At 42.9% G+C, this 25,963-nt stretch overlaps 1 protein-coding gene across 26 annotated transcripts in view; it reads left to right on the top strand.

Moving 5' to 3' along the window:
- MTA3 (metastasis associated 1 family member 3) overlaps positions 1-25,963 on the top strand; it is a 222,182-nt gene that overhangs the window by 118,602 nt on the left and 77,617 nt on the right. For 20 of the 26 annotated variants that reach the window (XR_011386670.2, XR_011386669.2, XM_089326485.1 and 17 more), the window contains 2 exons: positions 487-613; positions 23,581-23,644. Coding sequence is in view for 14 of the 26 variants with exons in the window: in XM_070069204.2 (XP_069925305.2) it covers positions 487-613; positions 23,581-23,644 (191 nt within the window). In the remaining 12 variants the exon portion in view is untranslated. The remainder of the gene's footprint in view (positions 1-486; positions 614-23,580; positions 23,645-25,963) is intronic. The other 6 variants (XM_089326490.1, XM_089326486.1, XM_089326487.1 and 3 more) reach the window with 1 other exon arrangement.

The raw sequence follows: 25,963 nt of genomic DNA, 5'->3' as shown, positions 1-25,963 counted from the left end.
TAAGAGAGGGAGAGATCTTCTTTTGCTAGTTTCCTCCTCCAATTTCCTCATCTGCCCGAGCTGGGCCAGGTTGAAGCTAGGTGTGTGTAACTCTCTCTGGATCACACACGTGAGTGGCTGGGACTCAAGTATCTGGGCTATTATCCTCTGCCTTCCCAGGTGCATTTACAGGGAGCTGGGTTAGAAACGGAGCAGCCAGAACTCAAATTGACTCTCAGATGTGGGATGCTGCTGTTGAAAGCCGATGCTTAACCTGCTGTGCACATGCTGGCCCCTATCTGCCATTTTTATGTTGGAGTTTTTCTTCTTCCTGTGAGCTCTAATAACTTAATATTATTTTGTAATGGAAATGGCAAGTCAAATACATAAATTTAGAATAGATTAGTTCAAATAAAGTATTGAATGAAATGTTGAGTTGATTTGTCTTAACATCCAGTTAGGTCATATACCTTGTAATAATGATTTCTTTGAATTTTATTTGTGCAGAAGAAATTGAGGAAGAATCTGAAACAACAGTTGAGGCTGACTTGACTGATAAACAGAAACATCAATTGAAGCATAGGGAACTCTTTTTGTCACGCCAGTATGAATCTTTACCTGCAACACATATCAGGTAAGAGCTTGTTAGAAGCTAAGCTAATGTACTAAATAAATCTAATGACCCCCCCAAAAAAAAGCTTCTTTGAAGCACTTTCCAAACGCTACTCAGGATCTTGCTCTAATTAGTTTATTAAAGGCTTCCTAATGGTGTTTTATCTTGGAACTTTGCAGTATGTCTTAACATATTAAAGCTCTGCAAAAATTCTGCAGAAAAGTAACCATTTTAACTTCATTTTAATCCTGACTTTGGCAGTTTGCGAGTCTTGTTAGCATTGTGCAAAATAGCAGATACCATTTTGGGAAATGCTAGTCTTCTCCAGATTCCTAGGAAATAATTTAGTTATTAGAATTCAAGGGCTGGAGCCCAAGAGCTAGTTCCCAGGCAGGTGACTCTTGACCTTGTATGGTATGTGGCTTTTTATTTTCTTTTGAGGATCTCTGGAAAGAAAATTATATATTTAGGGCCTGGTGCAGGTTAAGCATCTGCCTGTGACAGTGGCATTCTACTTGGGCAGCTGGTTCAAGGCCCAGCTGCTCCACTTCTAATCCAGCTTCTTGCTGATGTGCCTTGGAAATCAGTGGAAGGTGGCCCCTGTACCCATGTGGGAGACGTGGAGGAAGCTTTGGACTCCTGCCTTCAGCCTGGCCCAGCCCTGGCCATTGTTGCCATTTGGGGAGTCAACCAGCAGATGGAAGATCTCTCTGTCTTTCTCTCCTCTTCTCTCTCTAACTCTGCCTTTTAAATAAAGAAAAAAAATCTAAAAAAAAAAAAAAAATCCTCCAATATTATATATACATTTTTTTCTTCGCTCATATTCTGGCATCTGCTCTGTGCATTGATAGGATATGAAAGTGAAAGACATCCAGTTACTGATGTGTATTTTTGGGCATTGTGGAAGTGATAATCTTTCATGATCTGATGGATATAAAAGTTAAACATAAATATAGGTGTTGGCACTGTGGTGCAGTGGGTTAACGCCCTGGCCTGAAGCACCAGCATCCTATCTGGGCGCCAGTTCGAGACCTGGGTGCTCCACTTCCGGTCCAGCTCTTTGCTATGGCCTGGGAAAGCAGTAAGAAGATGGCCCAAGTCCTTGGACCCCTGCACCCACATGGGAGACCCGGAAGAAGCTCTTGGCTCCTGGCTTTGGATTGGCCCAGCTCCAGCCATTGCAGCCAACTGGGGAGTGAAGCATCAGATGGAAGACCTCTTTCTCTCTCTGTCTCTCTTCTCTCTGTGTGTAACTCTTTCAAATAAATAAATAAATCTTCAAGAAAACCCTAAATATATATGTATTTTTAGTGTAGTCTGTAATAGGTGTGTGTTAGAGGTATAACAAAATTCAAAAGATAGGCAGATGCTGAAATTTGGGGTCAGGGAAGTTCTAAATGACTTGGGATTTATCAGCCTTTGAGAAAATGCAGGGCATATACCAGGTAGAGGGAACAGGTGAGCAGAGTATATGCAGAGTGCGTGGTGTATGCAATGTTTAGTCTTCCACATTAAAGAAATTCCTACAACTTTTCTTTGTAATCTTTTTTTTTATCCTTTTTATCCATCTCTCTACTAGTCATGATGGTCATCAAAACTTTTTATATACAGAAAGGTGCTGTATTTGCTATTCTAATAGTTACTCCCTTCTCCTTGGTCCTCAGTGTTGGGATTGATTCTGAACCTGGGTTCAGACAGGTTTATAGATTTCATTGTTCTTATTTGTTTTTTTTACAAAACTTTAAAAAAATTTTATTTATTTATTTTCAAAATCGAAATTAGAGAGAGAGGGAGCAACAGAGAAGGGGAGTGCGATCTTCCATCCCTGCAACAGCCAGCGTTGGACCAGGCTGAAGCCAGAAGCTTTATCTGGTTCTCCTGTGTGGATGGCAGGGGCTTAAGTACTTAGGCTATATTCTGCTTTCCCAGGCACATTAGCAGGGAGCTGAATTGGAAGTGGAGCATCTGGGATGTGAACTAGCACCCATATGGGATGCCAGTGTTGCAGGTGGTGACTGCCACAATGCACCCTCCCCTCTCCTCCCCCCTTCCCCAAGCTCTTATTTGGTCCATGTACTTATACACGACCCAACTCCAGGGACCTTTGTACATAACTTTCTTTTTCCTCCCCTTCCCTTCCCTCCCCCTCCTTCCTCTGTTCCTTCCTTCCTTCCTTCCTTGATTTATTTACTTATTTATTTATTCATTCATTTTTTGAAAGAGTTGCAGAGAGAGAAGGAGAGACAGAGATCTTCCATCTGCTGTTTACACTCCCCAGGTGGCTGCTAGAGTCAAGGCTGGGCCGGGCCAAAGCCAGGAGCTATAGCTTCATCTGGGTCTTCCACGTAGGTGTCAGGGGACTCAAAAATCTGGCTCATCCTCTGTTTTTCCCAGGCCATTATCAGGGAACTGGATTGGAACTGGAATAGCTGGGACACAAACTGGCGCCCATATGGGGTGCCAGCATTGCAGATGGCAGTTTTACCTACTACAGCACGTCAGCCCCAATAACTTTCTTTTTCATAAATGGACACTGAGATCTCCCATGGCAGGATGTATATGACACAGGTATTGAATTCTTTTTTCTCCAAATTTGTCATTAGATTGGCTAGAGCTAGTATATTCTGTGTGACATAAGTCCTTTGCTGGAAAAGATGTCAAGACAAATAATGCAGGAGCATTTTTCTTATCACCATTAGGGGTATTTCTTTTTTAATGTATGTATGTGTGTATGTATGTATGCATTTATTTGAGAGGCAGAGAGAGAGGAAGAGACATGCAGAGAGAGCTGCCATCTGGTTTGCTCTCCACATGTCTGCAATGGCTGGGAACTGAATACAGGTGTCCCACATGGGTGGCACAAGCCCAGATAGTTGAGCCATCACCATTTGCTTCCCAGGGTCTGTGTTATTAGCAGGAAGCTGGAGACAGGAGCCAGAACCAGAAATGAAACCCAAGTACTCTGATGTGGGAGATGTGGGCGTCTTAATTGGCATCTTAATTGCTAGGCTAAATGCCTGTCCCAGTAGGGCTGTTTCAGGAACAAAAAATAGAGAAGCAAGTTAGTAATTTCTGTTCAAAGAGATGGAACATGAAAACATAATTTGAGATATTCCTAAACATGTATAACTAATAAATGCTAAAGATCTATATGCATTTATTATTTAACTGGAAGAAGCTAGATTGTAAAGATTCATTTTAAGCTCAAGTTATGTGGCCAGTCATCAGAATTTTGCTAGAACAAGAATCCGACGAATGGTTTTAAATTTGTATCCAACATATGCAAGTATATTTTTAATTTACCCTTCTGATAGATTGGAGTCTGTTTACAAGTAATGTTCGTTTCCTTTAACAGATTGCCTGGAATGGAAAAACTAGTGAAGTGTTTTTCATCTTCCGTAAGGACTGAGAGAGTGTATTGAAAAATTGTCAGGACAATCCTGTAGTGAACATAGAACTTACATGGTGTACATGCTCATTCAGTGACTGTGGAACACATTTTCTGAGTGTATTCTGTGTTAGGGAGCTTACTAAGTGCCTTCTCATAAATTCAGTGAGTTTACTGGGCAGTAGTTCCTTTGTATTATGGAAAGCAGACATGCATTTGAGGCTTTTTGTTTTTATTTTTTTTTTCCAAATGAGGGGGAGTATTGCAGACTGTCATCTGCGACTCTCATTTTCAGACAGCTGAATGGGGTTAGTGGCAGTCTCTGGCCAAGGCAGGGAGCGGTGCTGACAAGCCCACATGCTGCTGTGGATTGGAGTGGTCCTGACATTTGCTAATACTGAAGTCATGCCTTATCTATTTTTGCTTTAAAAGGAGAAAATTACTGAAGTCCCATTGTTCTTTGGCAGCAAAGAGGGGTAATTTGGTGAACACCAATCCCCCCCCCCCCGCTGCAGGACCATTGTCAGATGCCCAGAATTCCCTTGGTGCCATATGGCATGTAGGAGAAAACCCTGCCTGAGGCATTCGTCAGGTCCTTTATGGTCTGTGTACCATGGTGCCGGATGCTGTAAGCTTCCCAATGTGGTAGACTGGCAGCTCTCTGCTCCCTCTGATTCCACTCGGAGAGATTGTGAATACAACCTAAGACTGTCTCTTGTCTGTGAGATAGAGCTTGAGCAGTGCGAATCACTTTGGGGCACCTTGCTTGGGGAAGGAGGTAGCAGCATGCTCCGTTCATGCACAGTCACTTAGGTCATTTAAGAATAGGTTATTTGCTGCCTACATTACAAAGCACTATAAAGTTTATTGTTATGCCAGCTGCTATGCCCATATTTTACTGAATAGTCTTTGTAGTGTGTGTATGACTAATACTTTCACTAATAGATTTTTTTACACCCAACAGATACTCAGTGACTCTTTAAATTGGTATCATCTGATTCACAAATATCTTTTTTATGCATTCCTCCATAAGGACACTGAGCATTTGTAAATTTGAAGCAGACAACACAGTTACTCACAAGGTTGATATACTGATTATTTAGCCCTCGACTCCTAGTGCCTTTTTAAACCTACCCTTCTGGTGTCTGCATTGTGATGCTGGGGGCTTCTATATTCAGGCCTGTATATCGCCCCACCTTATATGCAGCTCCTGTGTGCTGAATTTGACTTTAAATGTTAAATGTTATTTAACATTTGTTCAACTTTTATGAGAGGTACTGTTCTGGTTGCTTTACTTCATCTTATTTAATCATCACAATAACACAGAGATCCTGTTATGACCCCCATTTTACAAATGAGGCGATCAGAGCACAGAACAGTTAATGTCAAGATCTCATGGCCCACACACATGGCATATTTAGAATTGAAATCAAACTGCTTAGTTGCCACATATACAGTATTATGATGAGTACATAACTGTGTTAAAAAAAAGCATCAGAGACAGAAGTGACTCAGTAACTTGTTGAATGAATAGTCTCAGTAATTTTTTTTTTTTTTTTTTTTTGGCCAGGCAGAGTTAGACAGTCAGAGAGAAATAGAGTTATAGACAGAGAGAGACAGAGAGAAAGGTGTTCCTTCTGTTAGTTCACTCCCCTAATGGCCGCTACAGCTGGCACTGCACCAATCCAAAGCCAGGAGCTGGGTACTTCCTCCCGGTCTCTCATGCGGGTGCAGGGACCCAAGCACTTGGGCCATCCTCCGCTGCCCTCCCGGGCCACAGCAGAGAGCTGGACTGGAAGAGGAGCAACTGGGACTAGTACCCAGCGCCCCAACTGGGACTAGAACCTGGGGTGCCAGCACTACAGGCGGAGGATTAGCCAAGTGAGCCATGGCACCAGACAGTCTTATTAATTTTTTACTTATTTCATGTAATTCTTCTATTTAGACTCTCAAATCAAACGAGCAGAATTAAATTAAAACTATTTCAGCATATATGTTATACTTTTTTTTTTTTAAAGATTTATTTATTTATTTGGAAGTTAGCATTACACAGAGAAGGAGAGGCAGAGAGAGAGAGAGAGAAAGAGAGTGAGAGTTTTCCATCCGCTGGTTCTCTCTCCAAATTGGCCACAGCAGCCAGAGCTGAGCTGATCGGAAACCAGGAGCCAGGAGCTTCTTCCAGGTCTCCCATGTGGTTGCAGGGGCCCAAGAACTTGTGCCATCCTCCAGTGCTTTCTCAGGCCATAGCAGCTGGGACACGAACTGGCACCCATATGGAATGCTGGCATCACAGGTGCAGCTTTACCTGCTATGCCACAGCGCCAGCCCCTATATAGTGTACTGTTGCACTGAAAGGTGATTTGGTTCTAGGTGTGTAGTAGAACCTGGGAAGCATTTCCCTAGTTGGGTGATTGTCACTTGTGCTTATTGATATGTCTTTCATATGCCCTAATGTGTTATTTCATGTCTCAAGTACAGAAAGCCTGGCTTTTTAAAAGCTGCTAGGGGCTGGCGCTGTGGCGTGGTGGATAAAGCCTGCAGTACCAGCATCCCATACGGGTGCCAGTTTGTATCCTGGCTGCTCCTCTTCTGATCCAGCTCTCTGCTATGGCTTGGGAAAGCAGAAGAAGCTCCTGGCTCCTGGCTTCAGATTGGCGCAGCTACGGCCATTGTGGCCAGTTGGGGAGTGAACCAGCTGATGGAAGACACCTCCCTCCCTCCCTCCCTCCCTCCCTCCCTCCCTCCCTCCCTCTCTCTCTGTAACTCTGCCTTTCAAATAAATAAATTAAAAAAAAAAAAAAGCTGCTAATTGCAGCGCCAGTACATGTAATGATTAATGCCTCTGCCTAGCCTCTGGAGCAACTAGTCAGTCAATTCTTTGCTGTTTGCCAACCATAAAGATGTGAAACACAGCTTTTGAGGTTATATTTTCAGTGTCTTAAGAAATTTCCTTAGATATCTGCTTATTATTGGTCTCTGTCCTATCGTAATAACTTCTGTTCTTAAGTAATTTATCTTGTTTTAAGGAGTGAGTGGTAGTAGAGAAACCCATTATATCCATGCATGTGAGCTTCCTCTGGTTCAGAGCAGTGCTGTTGAGGACTCTGTCTACCTCATTGCTTAATCCTGACTGTGCTTATAAAAACAGGCCAGAGCAGATACTGCAGAACCTAGATTTGGTGTCAATAATAGGGTGGGTCTTACAGATATTGGTGCATGTAGTCCTCAAATACTCTTTTTTTTTTTTTTTAAGATTTATTTATTTATTTGAAAGGCAGAGTTACAGAGAGGCAGAGGCAGAGAGAGAAAGAGAGGTTCTCTATCCACTGGCTCACTCCCTGAATGGCTGCAAAGGCCAGAGCTGTGCTGAAGCCAGGAGCCAGGAGCTTCCTCCAGGTCTCCCACGCAGGTACAGGGACTCAAGGACTCAGGCTATCCTTTACTGTTTTCCCAGGCCATAGCAGAGAGCTGGATCGGAAGTGAAGCAGCCAGGACTCAAACCAGCACCCATATGGGGTGCTGACATTGCAGGCAGTGGCTCCACTCACTGTGCCACAGCGCTGGCCCCCTCAAGCAATCTTTTAATAGCAGGGTGCTTCAGAGAAAGTCTTGCATTCTTCATTCTTTTCTTTTCCTTTTATTATTTCTTCAGGATTTATTTATTTATTTGGAAAGGCAGTTAAAGACAGAGAGGGGGAGAGAGCATATGTACAACTGAGTGCCTCCATCTGCTGGTTTTCTCCTCAAATGGCTGTAGTGGCTGGGGCTGGGACAGGCCAAAGCCAGGAACTCCATCCAGGTCTCCCACCTCAGTGGCAGGAGCCAAAGCCAAAGCCAAAGCCATCATTTGCTGCTTTCTCAGGTTCATTAACAGAGAGCTGGATCAGAAATGGAGCAGCTAAGACTTGAACTGGTGCTCATGTGGGATGCTGGTGTCACGGGCAGTGATTTTACCTGCTGTACCTTATCACTGGCCCCTATAGAACTGATATTAGAGGAGGATGCAAGCAACTGTTATCTTTATGCTTTTATGTATTTCCAGTTTCCCTAAGATGAGAACAGAAAAGGGGAACAGTATTATTTTGGAACAAGCCTGCAAGAGATAATGCCATTTTATATTCATTTCTGTCCCTTTCCTTAACTGATAACATGGCTGCTGCTGTTTCTTTCTTTCTTTTTTTGGAAAAAAAAAAGATTTTAGGGGCAGTGCTGTGGTATAGCAGGTTAAGCCACCATCTGCAGTGCTGGCATTCTATGTGGGTGCTGCTGTTCCACTGCAGGCAGCAGCTTTTCCTGCTACGCCACAGCGCCAGCCCGGCCAAGCGGTGTTTTAATTGCTGACCCAAAGGCTACCTCTACCTGGGAATAAGTCTAAACAAAGATGTTTAAAATCTACATCGAACTATAAAATCTTGCTGGCAGAATTAATGATTAAAGACAACTGAAATAAATGCTAGGTATGTCATGAGAATGTATGATTCAAAACGATTCCAGATAAAAATCTCAAGAGGGTTGTGTGTATAACTGAATATAAATTGAAAAGCTGATTTCATCATTTATGGAAATGGGAAGGACCAAGAACAATGAAGGAGGTCAGAGTGTGTTTGGAGAAGCCTAAGTGTCTCCTGGACTCTTTCTAGGGGTTTCTGAAATCATTTTTATTTCCATAACAGTGAGATGTTATTTGCCTTTTTTCCCTGTGTTGATTTTGCAGTGATGGTGAGAAGGCAGTAGTAGGTAAAACTGCTGGCGTCACAACAAAAATTAAGTCAGTTACTTCAAGCTGTGCTAGTACTCATTTGTGTTTTCCAATTCCATGCATGCAATTTGTTTTTTTTTTTTTTTTAAAGCAGGTTGCAGTTAAGAATGTTCTTGGTAAAGCAGTGTGATTTATTAAGTTTCATAAATCTCTGCCATTCATTTTAGAACTGCAGTAAAATTCACATATATTAAACTAACATTAGCCATAGTAGAATGTACAGTTTATGGCATTTGTTTGCTGACGACAGTGTTATGCAGCCATCACCTTATTCTTCCTTCAAGAGATCACACATCTTGGTTGGAAGTTTTGCCCAGCAGTTAAGACACACATCCCACATTGGAGAGCCTGGGTTGGAGTGCCAGCTTCACGTCTGCCTGAGCTTCCTGCTGTTGTTGACCATGGGACACAGTGGTGATGGCTCAAGTTATTTGCATTCCTGCCACCCGCTTGGGAGACTTGAACTGAGTTTTCATCTCCCAGCCTAGCCTCCTGCCACATTCTAGATCCCCCCACTCTCCGCCGATCTTTTCAGGCTTTAGAGGATTGAACCAGCAAAAGAGAGCTCTCTGTCTAGTTCTCAAAGGAAAAAAAAAAATTTCAAGAGTTAATTAAGGGGTTGGCGCTGTGGTGCAGTGGGTTGACGCACTGGCCTGAAGCGCCAGCATCCCATATGGGCGCCGGTTTTAGTCCCGGCTGCTCCTCTCCTAATCCAGCTCTCTGCTATGGCCTGGGAAGATGGCCCAAGTCCCTGGACCCCTGCGCCCGCGTAGACCTGGAAGAAGCTCCTGGCTCCTGGCTCCTGGCTTCGGATCGGCACAGTTCCGGCCATCTGGGGAGTGAACCATTGGATGGAAGACCTCTCTCTCTCTGCCTCTCCTCTCTCTGTGTAACTCTGACTTTCAAATAAATAAGTAAATCTTTAAAAAAAAAAAAGTTAATTAAAAAAAGACCATACATCTTTTTAGTGTCCTATGTGATTTTTTGTAATGATTTATTTATTTACTTGAAAGTCAGTGCTACACAGAGAGGGATGGAGAGGCAGAGCGAGAGCGAGAGCGAGCGAGAGAGAGGTCTTCCATCTGCTGGTTCACTCTCAAGTTGGCTGCAGTGACTGGAGCTGTGCCAATCCAAAGCCAGGAGCCAGCAGCTTTTGGGTTTCCCATGTGGGTGCAGGGACCCAAAGGACTTGGGCCATCTTGTACTGTTTTCCCAGGCCACAGCAGAGAGTTGAATCTGAAATGGAGCAGCTGGATCTCAAACTGGTGCCCATATGGGGTGCCGGCACTGCAGGAAGCAGCTTTACCCCCTAAGCCACAGTGCCAGCCTTCTATGTGATTTTTTTTCCCTAGGTGATGTTTTAATGTATATTAACTTAGGGCAGAAAATCTCAACTTCATCAGACTCAATCATTCTTTTACATGTCGTTTTAAAAAAATTATTTGACAGGTAGAGTTATAGACAGTATGAGAGAGAGAGAGAAAGGTCTTCCTTCCGTTGGTTCACTTCCCAAATAGCCACTACGGCCGGCGCTGCGCCGATCCGAAGCCAGGAGCCAGGTGCTTCTCCTGGTCTCCCAATCGGTTGCAGGGCCTAAGCACTTGGGCTATCCTCCAACTGCCCTTCTGGGCCACAGCAGAGAGCTGGACTGGAAGACAAGCAACCGGGACTAGAACCTGGCGCCCATATGGGATGCCAGTGCCGCAAAGTGGAGGATTAACCAAGTGAGCCACGGTGCTGGCCCTCTTTTACATGTCTTATAATACTTCCCATTGCCATGTTATTCTGGAATGAGATTCATAGAAATTTAATACTGCATACTTGATTCGTATTTGGCTTTGTATTCAACTGTGGGTTCAAACTGATTATCCCTCAAAACTTGAATTACTCCATGTCATCAAATATTTGTTTTCACTGAACATTAGTTTTATTCCATATAAATCCTCCATACTTTGCATATTACCTGTTTATTCCTTTTTTAAAATCTGTTTAGATTTCTCTTATCCAGTGCATCTTGATGTTTCTGGGTGATACATCAACAGTGAGGATATTTTGAAGACTATTTTAATTTGAAGATTTGTCTATCGTTGTAGCTAAAATATGGTATTTATTTTGTATGGATTGCTCTAATGCTTCTCTTGTATGTATGTTGGGTTGGTTGTCATTGCTTCCTGTCTTTTCTTGTATTTAATTTTTTGCTTTATTTATTTTTTCTTTTTTTGCTGGATCTTTGACATTGATCTATCAGTCCATTTAGGGGTATTTTTTGTTTTCTAAGTGTTCTTCATCAATGAGTCTTACTCTTCTTTCCTGAATGTGATAATCTCTCAAATCTTCAATTGTGTTGTGTTACCTGAATCACCTCTGCTTCCTGTATATTCAGTTTTTAGGTTTTGGGTTATCTTCTGTGCCTTCATCTATCCTCAAGTATTGGATGATTCATAGTTATCTGTTCTTTTTAAAGCCCTGTAGTTGTTTTTTTTTTTTTTTAGGTTTATTTATTTACTTGAGATGTAGAGTTAGAGACAGACAGACAGAAAGACAGAGAGGGGTCTTTGAATGGCTGGACCTGAGTTGATCTGAAGCCAGGAACCAAGAGCTTCTTCTGGGTCTCCTTACACACGTACAGGGCCCATGCACTTGGGCCATCTTCTACTGCTTTCCCAGGCCACCACCAGGTAGGTAGCTGGATCAGAAGAGAAGCTTCCAGGACTCGAACCAGTGCCCATAAAGGATGCTGGCACTGCAGGCAGATGCTTAACCCACTACACCACAGCGCTGGCCCCAGTTATCTGTTCCTACTCAGAACCAGGGGAACAGTGAGGCTCAGAGTGCTCCAATTGTGTGGGAGGGCTTTGCCTGCTGGAGGTGGTTGAGCTCAGGTCCTGCTCTCTGACTGGAAATTCTTCAGCTCTCTGCTGGATAGGTAGATTACCTCCATCTTCCACAGCGTTTGCTCCTTTTATACATACTGTGAGCTTCGATTCCTGATTTTTTCTGAAATCTATTTGTAGTAGCTACAACTACCAATGCTGTGTTTAATAGAAATGCAAACAATGGGCATTGGGGCCATGTTTCTGATACTCATGGAAATTTATGTATTGCTCTGGTTAGGAATGGTGTACTTGGTGTGGATGAATGCCATGTGTAAGCAGTAGATGGTGACACAGTCATTTTTGTTGTCAGGATCACAGAAAACTGATCTGATTCTCATCTTCTTAAAAGTTTAAACTTTGTAGGGCCGGCACTGTGGCGTAGTGGGTAAAGCCACTGCCTGCAGTGCTGGCATCCAAATTGGGTGCTGGTTTGAGTCCTGGCTCTTGAACTTATGATGCAGCTCTCTGCTTTGGCCTGGGAAAGCAGTAGAAGATGGCACAAGTCCTTGGGCCCTTGCATCCATGTGGGAGACCCAGAAGAAGCTCTTGACTCCTAGCTTTGGATCAGTCCAGCTCTGGCCATTGTGGCCATCTGGGGAGTGAACCAGCAGACGGAAGACCTCTCTCTGTCTCTCTGTCTCTCTGTCTCTCTCTCTCTCTGCCTCTCCATAACTCTGCCTTTCAAATAAATAAATAAATCTTTTAAAAGAAATTTAACTTTTTAGAGTTAGGATATGAAATATATTGACACAGTTCAAAAATCAAAATACACAAAAATAGGGTACATAATAAAGTGTTTGACTTCTGTATAATCCCCTAACTTATCAGTGTTTCTAGAGTCTGAAACTGATATACTTCTGGAAACATTAAGGCATTTACGAGCAATGACGTGTGTTTGTGTCTGGGAGTAAATTATGGTGCTGTTATATTGTGTTACATTGATTGTTGGAGATGGTTCCATATTGGATCGTAAAAATCTGCCTAATCTTTTTTTATGGCTGGGTTATATTTCTCATTTGTTTGGTTCAGTTTAGTCTTTTGCTGTTAAAAGCAGTACTACACAGAATAAACTTGAACATAGATCACTTGACATGTGTAATTGTGAGTATACATTCAAAATTAATACCACATAAAATTGTTGAAAGTGTCCTAATTAAGTTTAGGGGGATTTCTTTATTCACATAAGAAATAAAATAGAACTCCAGTGTGGATTACCAGTTTCTTCAGTTTGGCCATTTATGTTAGAGGAAGCTTATTTGGAATCTTAAAAAAATATATCTAATGTGCCAGCATTTGTCTTTTAAGATAGGTTGATTTTTATAGTGCTCTTGGTAATTTGTAAACAAAATTTGAATGAGCCCAAAGAGTGTCATCAATGACTGTAAGTAACACTACTTAAGAAATGATTTAATATTAGGAGATTAATTATGTAGTTTACTTATTAGGCTCTTAGAAGGTGGACTGCAGGAAATACACAATAGCTGGAGAAAAGTCATATCACAGTTTCACATGTTAATATTTACATGTGTAGAATTTTTTTTGTATTTGTACTATAGTCTTCCCCTTGAGATGACCATTTTACCTATCTACTTATGGGTTGAGTTGTTTATTTCTCCATCTAAAATCACAGTGCAGGAGTTACTAAGTGTATTCAGTGTATTGTCCCCACCACTACTGTTGCAGGGGAAGCTGTGAGCTTTTCCTGTAGTCAGAACAATTTGCCATCCTGTCCTTGAGAGAAGGATCTTCTCAGTATCCACAGCCATCTAGGGAACATTTCACCTGTGCATAGAAAAGGAAGAAGAGGGCATCAAGGGAACAGCTTTCACCCCTTGATTCTTCTTTGACAGTTTCTTTTCTCTTTGTTCCAAATCTTCAGAATCATGGTCTGTTGGGTCCACAAGCCATGGACAGAGTGAGCTTCGCAAAAACACTACTGTCAATCATTTACTTTGCATAATCCATGTATCCACCACATTAACTCTAAACGTCTGTTCTTGGCTTTTCATTCTGGTCACCTACCCAAACAGACGTTCTGTTTGGTTTTTAAATTTGTTTATTCATTTGAAAGGCAGAGAGACATACACATCTCCCGTCTGCTGATGGATGCCCCAGATGCCTGCAATAATCAGGCCTGAGCCAGGACAAATCTGACAGTTGGGAACTCGAAATCTGGGTCTCCCACATTGGTGGCAGAGACTCAAGTACTTTAGCCATTACCGGCTACCTTCCAGCACGCATATTAGCAAGAAGCGAAGATGGGGAGCTCAGCCAGGACTTGAACCCTGGTACTCATGCACTAGATGCAGGAGTCTCAAGGGGAAGCTTGACCACTGTGCCAAATATCTGCCGCTGCCTCCTTTTCTTTTTTGTTTGTTAATATCTGCTGAAGCAGTACTAACAGAAAGCAAATCTGAATAGAAATGTTTAAAGGTTTCCAGATTTCTTGCTCTCCTTTTTTTTTTTTTTGACAGACAGAGTGGACCGTGAGAGAGAGAGAGAAAGGTCTTCCTTTGCCGTTGGTTCACCCTCCAATGGCCGCCGTGGCTGTTGTGCTGCGGCCAGCGCACCGCACTGATCCGAAGGCAGGAACCAGGTGCTTCTCCTGGTCTCCCATGGGGTGCAGGTCCCAAGCACTTGGGCCATCCTCCACTGCACTCCTGGGCCATAGCAGAGAGCTGGCCTGGAAGAGGGGCAACTGGGACAGAATCCAGCGCCCCGACTGGGACTAGAACCCGGTGTGCCGCGCCGCGGCTCAACAGGCTAATCCTCTTCTTTTTAAGAATCTAAAGACTCTTACACTTGTTTAGGCAATGTTAAATGCTTGTTTCCATGATAAAATTAAGAAAACCATGGCTCAGTAGCCCTATAATGTAGATTACTTGTTCTCAAACCAAGGTGATTTTGTGTCTCAGGGGAAGTTTGGGATGAGAGTGAGTAGAGGCCAAGGGTACTGCTAAGTGCATAGGACAGCCCTGGCAATTAAGAATTATCTGGTCCCAAATTTTAATCAGCGGTACCCATCTTGAAAAAGCCTGATATAGAGTCGTTCTTAATACTCCTTGCTTTCTGGTATGGTATTTATACAAATTTGTACAATTTAGCTAATTAGGATCTCTTCTTTAATTTTAAATTTAATTATTTTTAAAAAAGCAAATATAAAACTATCTGATGGTGCAAAAATAAAAAAAAAAAAAGCAAATACTGGAATCATGGATGCTGCTACTTTTGAGCAGTTTCCCAAGAGAGAATCAAAGGGAAGGGAAAAGCTGGGAGTCCCGGTGGAGAGGCTGTTAACCATCTAAAGGAACACGATTAGAATCACTCACTTCAAACATGCCTTTTGCCAAATGGTATTTGAAATATTTTACCCAGAAGTATTTGAGGAATAATCTACATGACTGGTTGTACATAGCTGCTAACCAGTTATGAATTATGTTACTTCCAGATAAACCAAGATGAAGAGGATTAAAACTCATTTATCTAGAATACTTCGAGTTCTTGAATAAAACTTGGAATTTATACAGTGTTTTTATATATATGTGTGTGTATAGTTATGAAATGATACCCAAGTCAGTCGTATGGTTGATTGCTACTTTGCAGTCATTTGCAATTCTTCAGATAGTGACTTCTGCATTTATCCTGTACTTGCTATACTTAATTGTGTGGGTTTAGAAATTGGTCTTCCTCCTCCTCTTCTTTCCCTTGTGTTTCCAGCATTTCCATAGCTTTTTATTTAATGTAGCCAATATTTGCATTTTATGAACGTGTAAATATTCTTCACATATTCCTTCTTTTACAACTTTTTGTTTTCCTGGTGGTTAATAATTGTTTTGCCTTTTCCTTTTGAATAGTCTTTTTTTTTGGACAGGCAGAGTGCACCGTGAGAGAGAGAGACAGAGAGAAAGGTCTTCCTTTTTCCGTTGGTTCACCCTCCAATGGCTGCTGCAGCCGGCGCATTGCGCTGATCTGAAGCCAGGAACCAGGGACTAGACCCTGGTGTGCCGGCGCCGCTAGGCGGAGGATTAGCCTATTGAGCCACACCAGCACTCGAATAGTATTCTTTTTTTTTTTTTTTTTTTTGACAGGCAGAGTGGATAGTGAAAGAGAGAGAGACAGAGAAAGGTCTTCCTTTTGCCGTTGGTTCACCCTCCAATGGCCGCCGTGGCTGGTGCGCTGCGGCCGGCGCACCGCGCTGATCTGATGGCAGGAGCTAGGTGCTTCTCCTGGTCTCCCATGGGGTGCAGGGCCCAAGGACTTGGGCCATCCTCCACTGCACTCCCTCGCCACAGCAGAGAGGGGCACCCGGGACAGACTCCAGCGTCCCGACTGGGACTAGAACCCTGTGTGCCGGCGCCGCAAGGTGGAGGATTAGCCTAGTGAGCTGAGGCACTGGCCTGGAATAGTCTTCTAAAATGTTAATTTTTTAGTTTTTGCATTCTGAAAATGTTTTTCATGCTTGACTAATTGTTTCAGCATGTAGTTCTTTTAAAATATTTTTTGAACATTTATTTTAAAGACAGACAAGGACAAAGAGAGGGATAGATATCTCCCACTCAGCCAGGAGCTGGGACTTCACTCCCTGTCTTCCATGTGGGTGGCGAAGACCCAGCTGTTTGAGCCATCACATGCTGCCCTCTAGGGTGCACATTCCCAGGAAGTTGGAATGGAAAGCATAGCTGGTACTCAAACTAGCACTCCAGTATGGAATTGTTACCGGAGAATGGCAGGGTTCTTGTCTTTTCCGCAAGAAAGAATTCAGGCATGAGACAGAGTAGTGGAAAGTAAAAGTAGCAAAGTTTATTAGGGAAGGGACATCCATAAGAACAGATGGGCACCTCTCCAGACCCGACCTGAGAGAGAGTGCCCAGTCTACATTTAGGCCAGGGGTTTTTAAGGAGATGGGCCTCTGTCTTCACACATTTCTTCCCGAAACAAGGGATTTTATGGATGTAAATATTAAGAATCTCCTATCTGAGTTTTCCCCCTGAAGGTGTCAGACAGGAGGAAGCCTAGCTGGCACTGTCCTGAGTTTAGAGGAAAGGTGAGCAAGACCCCCTGGAGAATCGGGATCGGAGCAGAGTATTTGAAATGCAGATACTGGGCTGCATCTGGGAGATTGTGGAAGATTGCCAGGCAGAATGGGCAGGGACACCCCCCCCCCACAGATGCAGATGCATATGCTGGACATAGATGTCTTTTCTTTAGGCCTTTATGTCACACACACATAAGCTCATATCTGACTTCCTACCTAACAGAATGTGGGCATCTCAAGTGGTATCTTAATTGCTGTGCCAAATGTTTGTCCTTCATTCAGCATATAATATTGATTTGGAAATAGTTTTCTTCAGAATTTGGGATTTTTCTTCTTGTGTATCTTACAGAGTTTTTGTTGAGAAATGAGACTTTGCATTTTGCATCTTTGAACATCATTTATTTATTTATTTTTATTTATTTGAAAGGCAGATTTACAGAGAGAGAGACAGAGAGACACAGAGAAGTCTTCTGTCTGCTAGTTCACTCCCAAATGGTCGCAACATCAGGAGCTGGACAATCCGAAGCCAGGAGCCAGGAGCAGCTTCTGGGTCTCTGACGCAGGTGGAGGGGCCAAAGCACTTGGGCCATCTTCTGCTGCTTTCCTGGGCCATCTTCTGCTGCTTTCCTAGGCCATTAGCAGGGAGCCGAATCAGAAGTGGCGCAGCTGAGACTCGAACCAACGCCCATATGGGATGCCATTGTCACAGGTCGGGGCTTAAGCCACTGTGCCACAGTACTGGCCCTTGAACTTCAGTTTTTAAAAATTTGTTTGTCAGGGCTGGCGCTGGGGCTTAGTACTAACTGCTGCCTGCAGTGCTGGAATCCCACATGGGCACCTTTCATATCCTGGCTGCTCCACGTCCAATCCAGCTCTCTGCTATGGCTTCAGAAAGCAGTAAAAGATGGCCCAAGTTCTTGGGCCCCTGCACCCACTTGGGAGACCAGGAAGAACCTCCTGGCTCCTGGATTTGGATTGGCCCAGTTCAGGCCGTTGCTGCCATTTGAGTGAATCAGCGAATGGAAGACCTCTCTCTCTCTTTCTCTCTTTCTCTGCCTCTCTGTAACTTGGCCTTTCAATTAAGTAAGTGAATCTTTTAAAAAAATTTTTTGTTCATTGTATTAAATAGATGAAATGCTGTGTAATTCTGTCTAGTCACTGAATCTGAAATCACAGAATGTAGTATTTTCAGGCTATTCTGTATATGAGGGAAATGTTCAGAATCCAGAGTTTGTGGCAAATATAAGACTCATAGAACCATTCAGGAAAATGCTTTTCTTAATAAATAATGGTTTTTGTTGAAAAAGGAAAGCTTAAAGTCAGGTTCTGCATCTGTAGGAGAGTTGTTTTCCAAGTTTAGTATACCTAACAATCACCTGGTGAGGTATGTTAATCATGTAGATGATTGGATCCTTCCCTAGGATAGTGGGATTCAGGAAATCTGGTTTCAGCCCTAAGAAATTTGTAGTTTCTAAGTAGGGGTGGTGATCTTCAGCCACTCTACAAGCTTTAGTTCTATCAAAGGAAAGTCTACAGATAGGGAGAAATGACAACTAATTTTAACTTTTCTCTTTCATGTATAGAAATATATAACATTTTTTTTTTTTTTTTTGGACAGGCAGAGTTAAACAGTGAGAGAGAGAGAGACAAAGAGAAAGATCTTCCTTCCGTTGGTTCAGCCCCGAAATGGCCGGTGCACTGCGCCTATCCGAAACCAGGAGCCAGGTGCTTCTCCTGGTCTCCCATGGGGTGCAGGGCCCAAGCACTTGGGCCATCCTCCACTGCACTCCCGGGCCACAGAAGAGAGCTGGACTGGAAGAGGAGGCATTGGGACAGAATCCGGCGCCCCAACCGGGACTAGAACCCGGTGTGCTGGCGCCACAGGCGGAGGATTAGCCTAGTGAGTCGTGGCGCTGGTCTATAACATCTTTAGATAAGAGAAATGCATAACCTATATTAACATTTTTGCATAGTAGTTTTTTTTTTTTTAAAGATTTGTTTATTTGAAAGGCAGAGTTACAGAGAGAGAGAGATAAAGAGAGAATCTTCTATCCACTGGTTCACTCTCCAAGTGGCCACAGCAGCTGGATTCCGGCTAGGCTGAAGCCAGAAACCTGGAACTCTAGCTGGGTCTTTCATGTGGGTCGAAGGGGCCCAAGCACTTCGACTTCCACTGCCTTCCCAGGCACAATAACAGGAAACTGGATTGAAGCAGCCAGGACTCGAACCAGCACCCACATGGGATGCTGGAGTTGAAGGTGGCAGCTTAACCCACTGTGCCACAATTCTAGCTCTTGTATAGTCATTTTTTAGTCTGTGCCATACTGCTGACCACACAGGGGATTCTAGGTTGATTGATACCTGTCATTAGACATGGGGGCTGTGTTGTGTTATAGTTGTTTATCCCTATGAGTCTCTGTATCAACACCCTGCACAGTCTCTGTAGCAGAGTATATATTCAAAAGTTTTTTTGAAGTGATCTGTGGGGTCAGATATTATATCTGTCACAATTCTGTAATCTTATGTGATACCATGTAGAAACACAGTAGGCTTGACTGTATGGGTGTGGGTCATTTTTCTTTGGGTTAGGTCTTCAAGATGCTTTTTTATTTTATTTATTTATTTATTTATTTATTTGACAAGCAGAGTGGACAGTGAGAGAGAGAGAAAGGTCTTCCTTTACCATTGGTTCACCCTCCAATGGCTGCTGTGGCCAGCGCACCGTGCTGATCCGAAGCTGGGAGCCATCCTCCACTGTACTTCTGGGCCACAGCAGAGAGCTGGCCTGGAAGAGGGGCAACCGGGACAGAATCCGGTGCCCCGACCGGGACTAGAACTTGGTGTGCCGGTGCCACAGGTGGAGGATTAGCCTATTGAGCCGCGGCGCCGGCCAAGATGCTTTATATCACGTTTGGGTATATATTCTTGGAGGATTAAAATATTGTGGAGAAAGTAGCTCCTTCATTCCTTGATTTCTCTTTGTAGATCAGTTGGATTATTTAAATTCTGAATTGAATGATAGTTCCTTTAGGTTTAGTTAGCTTAAAATTTACCATGCTTTTATCTGTGAGCCAAGATTTGTTTGGCTCTTGGAACCCAAGACGTTAAATCTATTTTTAAACCAGTTTTATCAACAATTCTTGGCGTGGTAGTACATGTATTAATTACATATTCACATTTACTGCATGAAGTAATTCTTTTTTGTTTGACAGGCAGAGTTAGTGAGAGAGGGAGACATGTCTTCCTTCCATTGGTTTACTCCCCAAATGGCCACTACGGCTGGTGCACTGTGGCCAGTGCGCTGTGCTTATCCGAAGCCAGGAGCCAGGTGCTTCTCCTGGTCTCCCATGCGGGTGCAGGGTACAAGCACTTGGGCCATCCTCCACTGGCTTCCTGGGCCACAGCAGAGAGCTGGACTGGAAGAAGAGCAGCCGGGACAGAATCCGGCGCGCCCCAACTGGGACTAGAACCCAGTTGGTTCTGTGCCGGTGCCGCAGGCAGAGAATTAGCTTAGTAAGCCGCGGTGCCGGCTGCATAAAGTATTTCTGACTCAGCCACATACTTTGTTAGCTGTTAATATATGTACATGAACATTTTAAGAGTTAAGGCTTTTTTTTTTTTTTTTTAAAGATTTATTTGAGAGGCAGAGTTACAGAGAGGCAGAAGCAGAGAGAGAAGGAGAAGACATCCATCCACTTGTTCACTCCCCAAATGGCTGGAACAACTGGAGCTGAGCCCACCTGAAACGAGGAGCCAGCAGCTTTGTCTGGGTCTTCCACTTGGGTGTAGGGGCCCAAACACTTGGGCCATCTTCTACTGTTTTCCCAGGCCATAAGCAGAGAGCTGAATCAAGGGACTTGAACCAGCGCCCATGTGGGATGTCAGCGCTTCAGGAGGTGGCTTTACCCAAAAATTAAGATTTTGATTTTGAGAAAAGTACAATATAGCTACGTTAAAGATAATTTAAGGATTATTAAAGATAATTCAAGGATTATTTACTTTAGATTGCCTGGGTATCCTATTGACTTTGTAATTAGGTTGTGATCTGAAATAGTATAATCAAATGTTTCCTTAATCTGCTAATGTAATTACTAGAGTAAAAGAGTTTGACAATATTTTGTCCATTTTAGGCTGTGTGGAGGAGACTTCTTAGGTATGCTATATTGCTTGTGTGAATTTTAAGTTTGTTGACCCTTAAAATTCAAGTGATTAGGGTCCGGTGTTGCGTCATGGCAGGTTAAGTTGTTGCCTATGATCCAGTGGCCCACATGAGCACAATAGTTCAGTTCTCAGCTGTTCCACTTCCAATCCAGCTCCCTGTTAATGTGTCTTGGAAAGCAGCAGAAGATGGCCGAAGTGTTTGGGCCACTACTACCCATGTGGCAGACCTGCCTGGAGTTCCTGGCTACTGGCTTTGGCCTTGCCTGGCCTGGCCCTGGCCATTGTGGCCATTTGAGGAGTAAATGAGTTGATGGAAGATCTGTCTCTCTCTGCCGTGTCCCCACGTCCCCTGACTCTCTTCTTTCAAATAGTAAATCTTTCAGAAAAATTGAATAGGGCAGGGTTGTGGCACAGAATGTTAAGCTACCTCCTCTGACACCAGCATTTCATACGGCCATCATTTCTATCCCTGTCTGATCCACTTCTGATCCAACTTCTTGCTAATGGGCCTGGAAAAGTAGTGGAAGATGGCCCAAGTGCTTGGACCCCCTGCATCCAGGTGGGAGACCTAGTTGAAGCTCCTGGCTCCTGGCTTCCATCTAACCATCCCATTTAGGGATAAATAAATAAATAAATCTTTACAAAAAGAAAACAAATTCAAGTGAGTAAAAGTGATGATATCCATTATAATATTAAGCAGGTTTGACTCCTTCTCCTGCAAACAAACCTGACTTTAGGGAACCTAAAAGTCTGTATTTCTTCTAGGTCATTTAACATTTAAAAAAAAAAAAAGAAATATGTGGGTACTTCAAAGTGTTCATGGAAAAATAGAAGTAAAAGAAAAGTTTTTATTTTGGTGCAAAAATATTTCTGAAATCCATGCGTAGATTTTTCATAAAATGCTTTTTCTTTTAGCTTTTTAATGTCCCTTGATAAGCATGGATTTAAAAAATTCTTAGGCTGAAATACTTTTTTTTTTTTTTTTTTGACAGGCAGAGTGGACAGTGAGAGGGAGAGACAGAGAGAAAGGTCTTCCTTTGCCATTGGTTCACCCTCCAGTGGCCGCCGCGGCCGGCGTGCTGCTGCCGGCGTGCTGCTGCCGCGTGCTGCTGCCGGTGCACTGCTGCTGGTGCGCTGCTGCCGGCGCACCTTGCTGATCCGAAGGCAGGAGCCGGGTACTTATCCTGGTCTCCCATGGGGTGCAGGGCCCAAGCACTTGGGCCATCCTCCACTGCACTCCCTGGCCACAGCAGAGAGCTGGCCTGGAAGAGGGGCAACCGGGACAGAATCCGGTGCCCTGACCGGGACTAGAACCCGGTGTGCCGGTGCCGCAAGGCGGAGGATTAGCCTATTGAGCTGCAGCACTGGCCACTTATCTTTCAATTCCATTTCCATGAACATTTTGAAGTATCTTGTATTGCCTTGTCAGCTGATATTGAAAGGAAAAAGTAAATGAAAGGAAATGAAAGGAAAAAGCTCATTTATTACTTGAGCGTGCTGCATGTGTGAGCACGTATTCACAGGCCGAAGAAATTATTCTATGCAGTGTGGCTGTGCTGTCTTTGTGAGAGCGTCAGGTAATTGACCGAGTGTTGTTATTGTACTGATGTAATAATGTTAAATTTTCTGCTTCACTACCATGCATCAATAAAATATATCAGAAAAACAGAAACCTTTATAACTCTTCTGATAACTGAATTAGAGATTTGATAAGATAAAATGGAGGGGCCGGCACTGTGGCGAAGCAGGTAAAGCCTCTACCTGTATATGGACACCTGTTCAGGTCCAGGCTACTCCACTTTCTATCCAGCTCTCTGCTATGGCCTGGGAAAGCACTTGAAGATGGCCCTGGTCCTTGCTGCACTGCACCCATGTGGGAGACCCAGGAAAGCTCCTGGCTCCTGGCTTCCGATTGGCACAGCTCCAGCCATTGTGGCCATCTGGGGAGTGAACCAGCTGATGAAAGACTTCTCTTTCTCTCTCTCTCTGCCTCTCTTTCTCTCTCTGTGTAACTCTGACTTTCAAATAAATAAATAAATCTTCTTAAAAAAATAAAATAGAAATTCCACATCCTGATGTTTTATCATTTTGAAAGTACTTATAATAAACTACTCTACTGCATAACCTTAATTTTTCTCAGCGTCTAGACAGACCTTTTCAAAGCAGAGAGTTATTTCCACCGTCACACCCGGGGTTATGATCAAAGGTAACTTTAGTCAGACCTTAAGGTCCATGAATCCGTAGGTTTTTATTTTGCCCCTTGTTCTATAGAAGTTTCTCCGGCTTAAATTTTAACTAGTCTTCATAGTGATTTTAGAGAAGGTAGGTTTATTATATCCTCATATAAAAGTATGTTTTAATTTAGGCTCTCCTATGTAGTAGCTGCTGAAAAATCTGAGCATTGTCTTAGGCAATGGTTTTTATGGTGATTTCTTTGAAGATTCTTTGTATAGAAATATCTTGTAATACCTATTTATAGCTTCAGAAACTGACTCTTATTCTGAAGAGTATTCATTGCATTCTTTTTTACTTTGAATAATTAAGAAGTAAAGAAGTAACCTATAAAATGCTGTTAGGATTTGCTGCTCAACAAATGCCTACAAAGACAGACTTTTTTTTTTTTTACAATTTGTCTACCAACAGGACTGTAAAGTGAGCCTTATATTCCTAACTGTCATCTAATTTCTCAGTCTCAGTCCTACATGTTGAATAGTCTTAACTTTGTGTATGTCATCAGTGTCTCACACTTATTCTTTATGTTTTCAACAGGGGGAAATGCAGTGTTGCTCTTCTCAATGAGACAGAATCTGTGTTGTCATATCTTGATAAAGAGGTAATTCACAATCATAGTTGGTTTTTTTCCTGTATTTCATATGAAGCTCATACCTTTGCATTTACTTATTTTTTATATACCAAAGTATTTTTATGCCTTATGGTAATATAGTAGTAAAAGTATACTGACTCAACTGTATTTCGATAATTTTATTTTTCTGGTTATCTGAGATAAGGCCTCTCTGTTTTTTAGTTGGTAATGAAAGACCTTATAGAGTATAACACATGATTTAGTTTCTGGTAGATACATATTTTTGACTGTATGAAATAATTAACTTACTGAACTCAATCCTTCTCTGACATTTTTTGGTTTGTAATTAAGTGGATTTATTTTTTGATTCTTTACAGATGAAATTTTACCATTGCTAGTCTGCTTTTCTTTCCTGGAATCCTAATAACTTTTGTCATTTATAAGTTTCTTTCATTAAATCTCAGTAAGAAGCTTGTTTATTTATTTATGTTTTAAAGATTTCTTTATTTATTTGAAAGTCCGAGTTACACAGAGAGAGGAGAAGCAGAGACAGAGAGAGGTCTTCCAGCTGATGGTTCACTCCCCAATTGGCCAATCCGAAGCCAGGAGCCAAGAGCTTCTTCTGGGTCTCCCACGCGGGTACAGGGGCCCAAGGACTTGGGCCATCTTCTACTGCTTTCCCAGGCCATACCCGAGAGCTGGATCAGAAGTGGAGCAGCCGGGTCTTGAACTGGTGTCCATATGGGATGCTGGCGCTTCAGGCCAGGGTGTTAACTAGCTGCGCCATAGCGCCGGCCCTAGGAGAAATTCTTAAAAACAGCATTCTACCTTATAAAATGTTTTAGGTGACCTTTAAAGCAATACCATTTGTATTGTGGGAATATTATTGTCAGTGATATTTCATTATTATTGTTTAAATATAATTCAAAGGCAGAGCAACAAAGAGAGAGAAAAAGAGGGAAAAAGAGAAATGCAGATCTTTTATTCACTGGTTCACTCCCCCAAATGGCTGCATCATCCAGGTCTAGACCAGACTGAAGCCAGGAGCCTTGAACTCGTTCCAGGTCTCCTACATTGGTAGCACTGGCCCAAGTGCTTGGACCCTTTTCTGCTGCCTTGATATGTTAGCAGGGAGCTGGATCAGAAGCAGAACATCTGGGACTTGAACTGCTGATTAAATATGGGATGCTTATGTTACAAGTGGCGGCTTAACCTGTTGTGCCATAGGTGTTTCAGTAATTCATCTTTATGGTTTTATATGTTTTTTCCCCTAAAATCTTTATTAGATATATGTAAGGTTTTTATTTGGAAAAAAAAGAATCGGAGCATACTTCATTAAAAGGTTTTTCTTCCTATACTCAAAAGTATTATCTGCTTATCAAAACGAATAAAACTGGGGCCAGTGCTGTGGTGTAATGGATAAAGCCACCGCCTGCAATGCCGGCATCCCATATAGGCGCCGGTTCAAGTCCTGGCTGCTTCACTTCCAATTCAGCTTTCTGCTGTGGCCTGGGAAAGCAGTGGAAGATGGCCCAAGTCCTTGGGCCCCTGCACTCATTTGGGAAGACCCCAGGATGCTCCTGGCTCCTGGGTTCAGATCGGCACAGCTTCGGCCGTTGTGGCCAACTGGGGAGTGAACCAGTGGTTAGAAGACCTCTCTCTCTCTCTCTGTCTCTCTTTTTTTGTGTAACTTTGACTTTCAAATGAATAAACTTTTTTAAAAAAAGTTTTATTGTTTAATTTTTTTCTCCTGACAGTAATCTATCATTACAATACAGCACAGGATTTCTCAATGGATAGGAAAAGTTTCTTTTTTCCCCTCTGGTTCTCCTTATCACAGTCTTTAAGAGGGGAGAACATTACAGCTTGACAGATTTTCTTTATTTGCAGCTGACTCATCTGTGTCTTGGTGAAGTCTCCTTCCAGAATATAATACAGATTGTTGTGTAGTTCATCTACTAAATTGTAGTGGGAAGCAGAAGCAAGGTTCTTGCTGGTTTAGATCACCTGCAAGTGGTTATGTAGAATTCAGCAAAATCTAATTTGAAAGGCAGAATGACAGAAAGGGAGAGGCGAGAGAGCAGAAGATAAATGAGAAAGGGGAGAGGGAGAGCACTCCCCAAATGCCCACAACTGCGGGGGCTGGGCCAGGCCAAAGCCAGCATCCAGGAACTCCCACAAGGTTGGCAGGGACCCAAGAACTTGAGCTATCTGCTGCTGCTTTCCCAGGTGCACTGGCAGAATGCTTGGTCAGTAGTAGAGCAGCCAGGGAACTGGCACTCTGATAGAGGATTTAGTCATCCCTAGTAGTGGCTCAGCCCACTGTGCCCTAATGCATGTGCTGTTGCT

Source organism: Oryctolagus cuniculus, chromosome 2, assembly GCF_051225735.1.
Source record: "Oryctolagus cuniculus isolate XC-2025 breed Fujian yellow rabbit chromosome 2, ASM5122573v1, whole genome shotgun sequence".
Lineage (NCBI taxonomy): Eukaryota > Metazoa > Chordata > Mammalia > Lagomorpha > Leporidae > Oryctolagus > Oryctolagus cuniculus.
The sequence above is the reverse complement of the archived record's forward strand: the minus strand, read 5'-3'. Positions and strand labels throughout refer to the sequence as shown.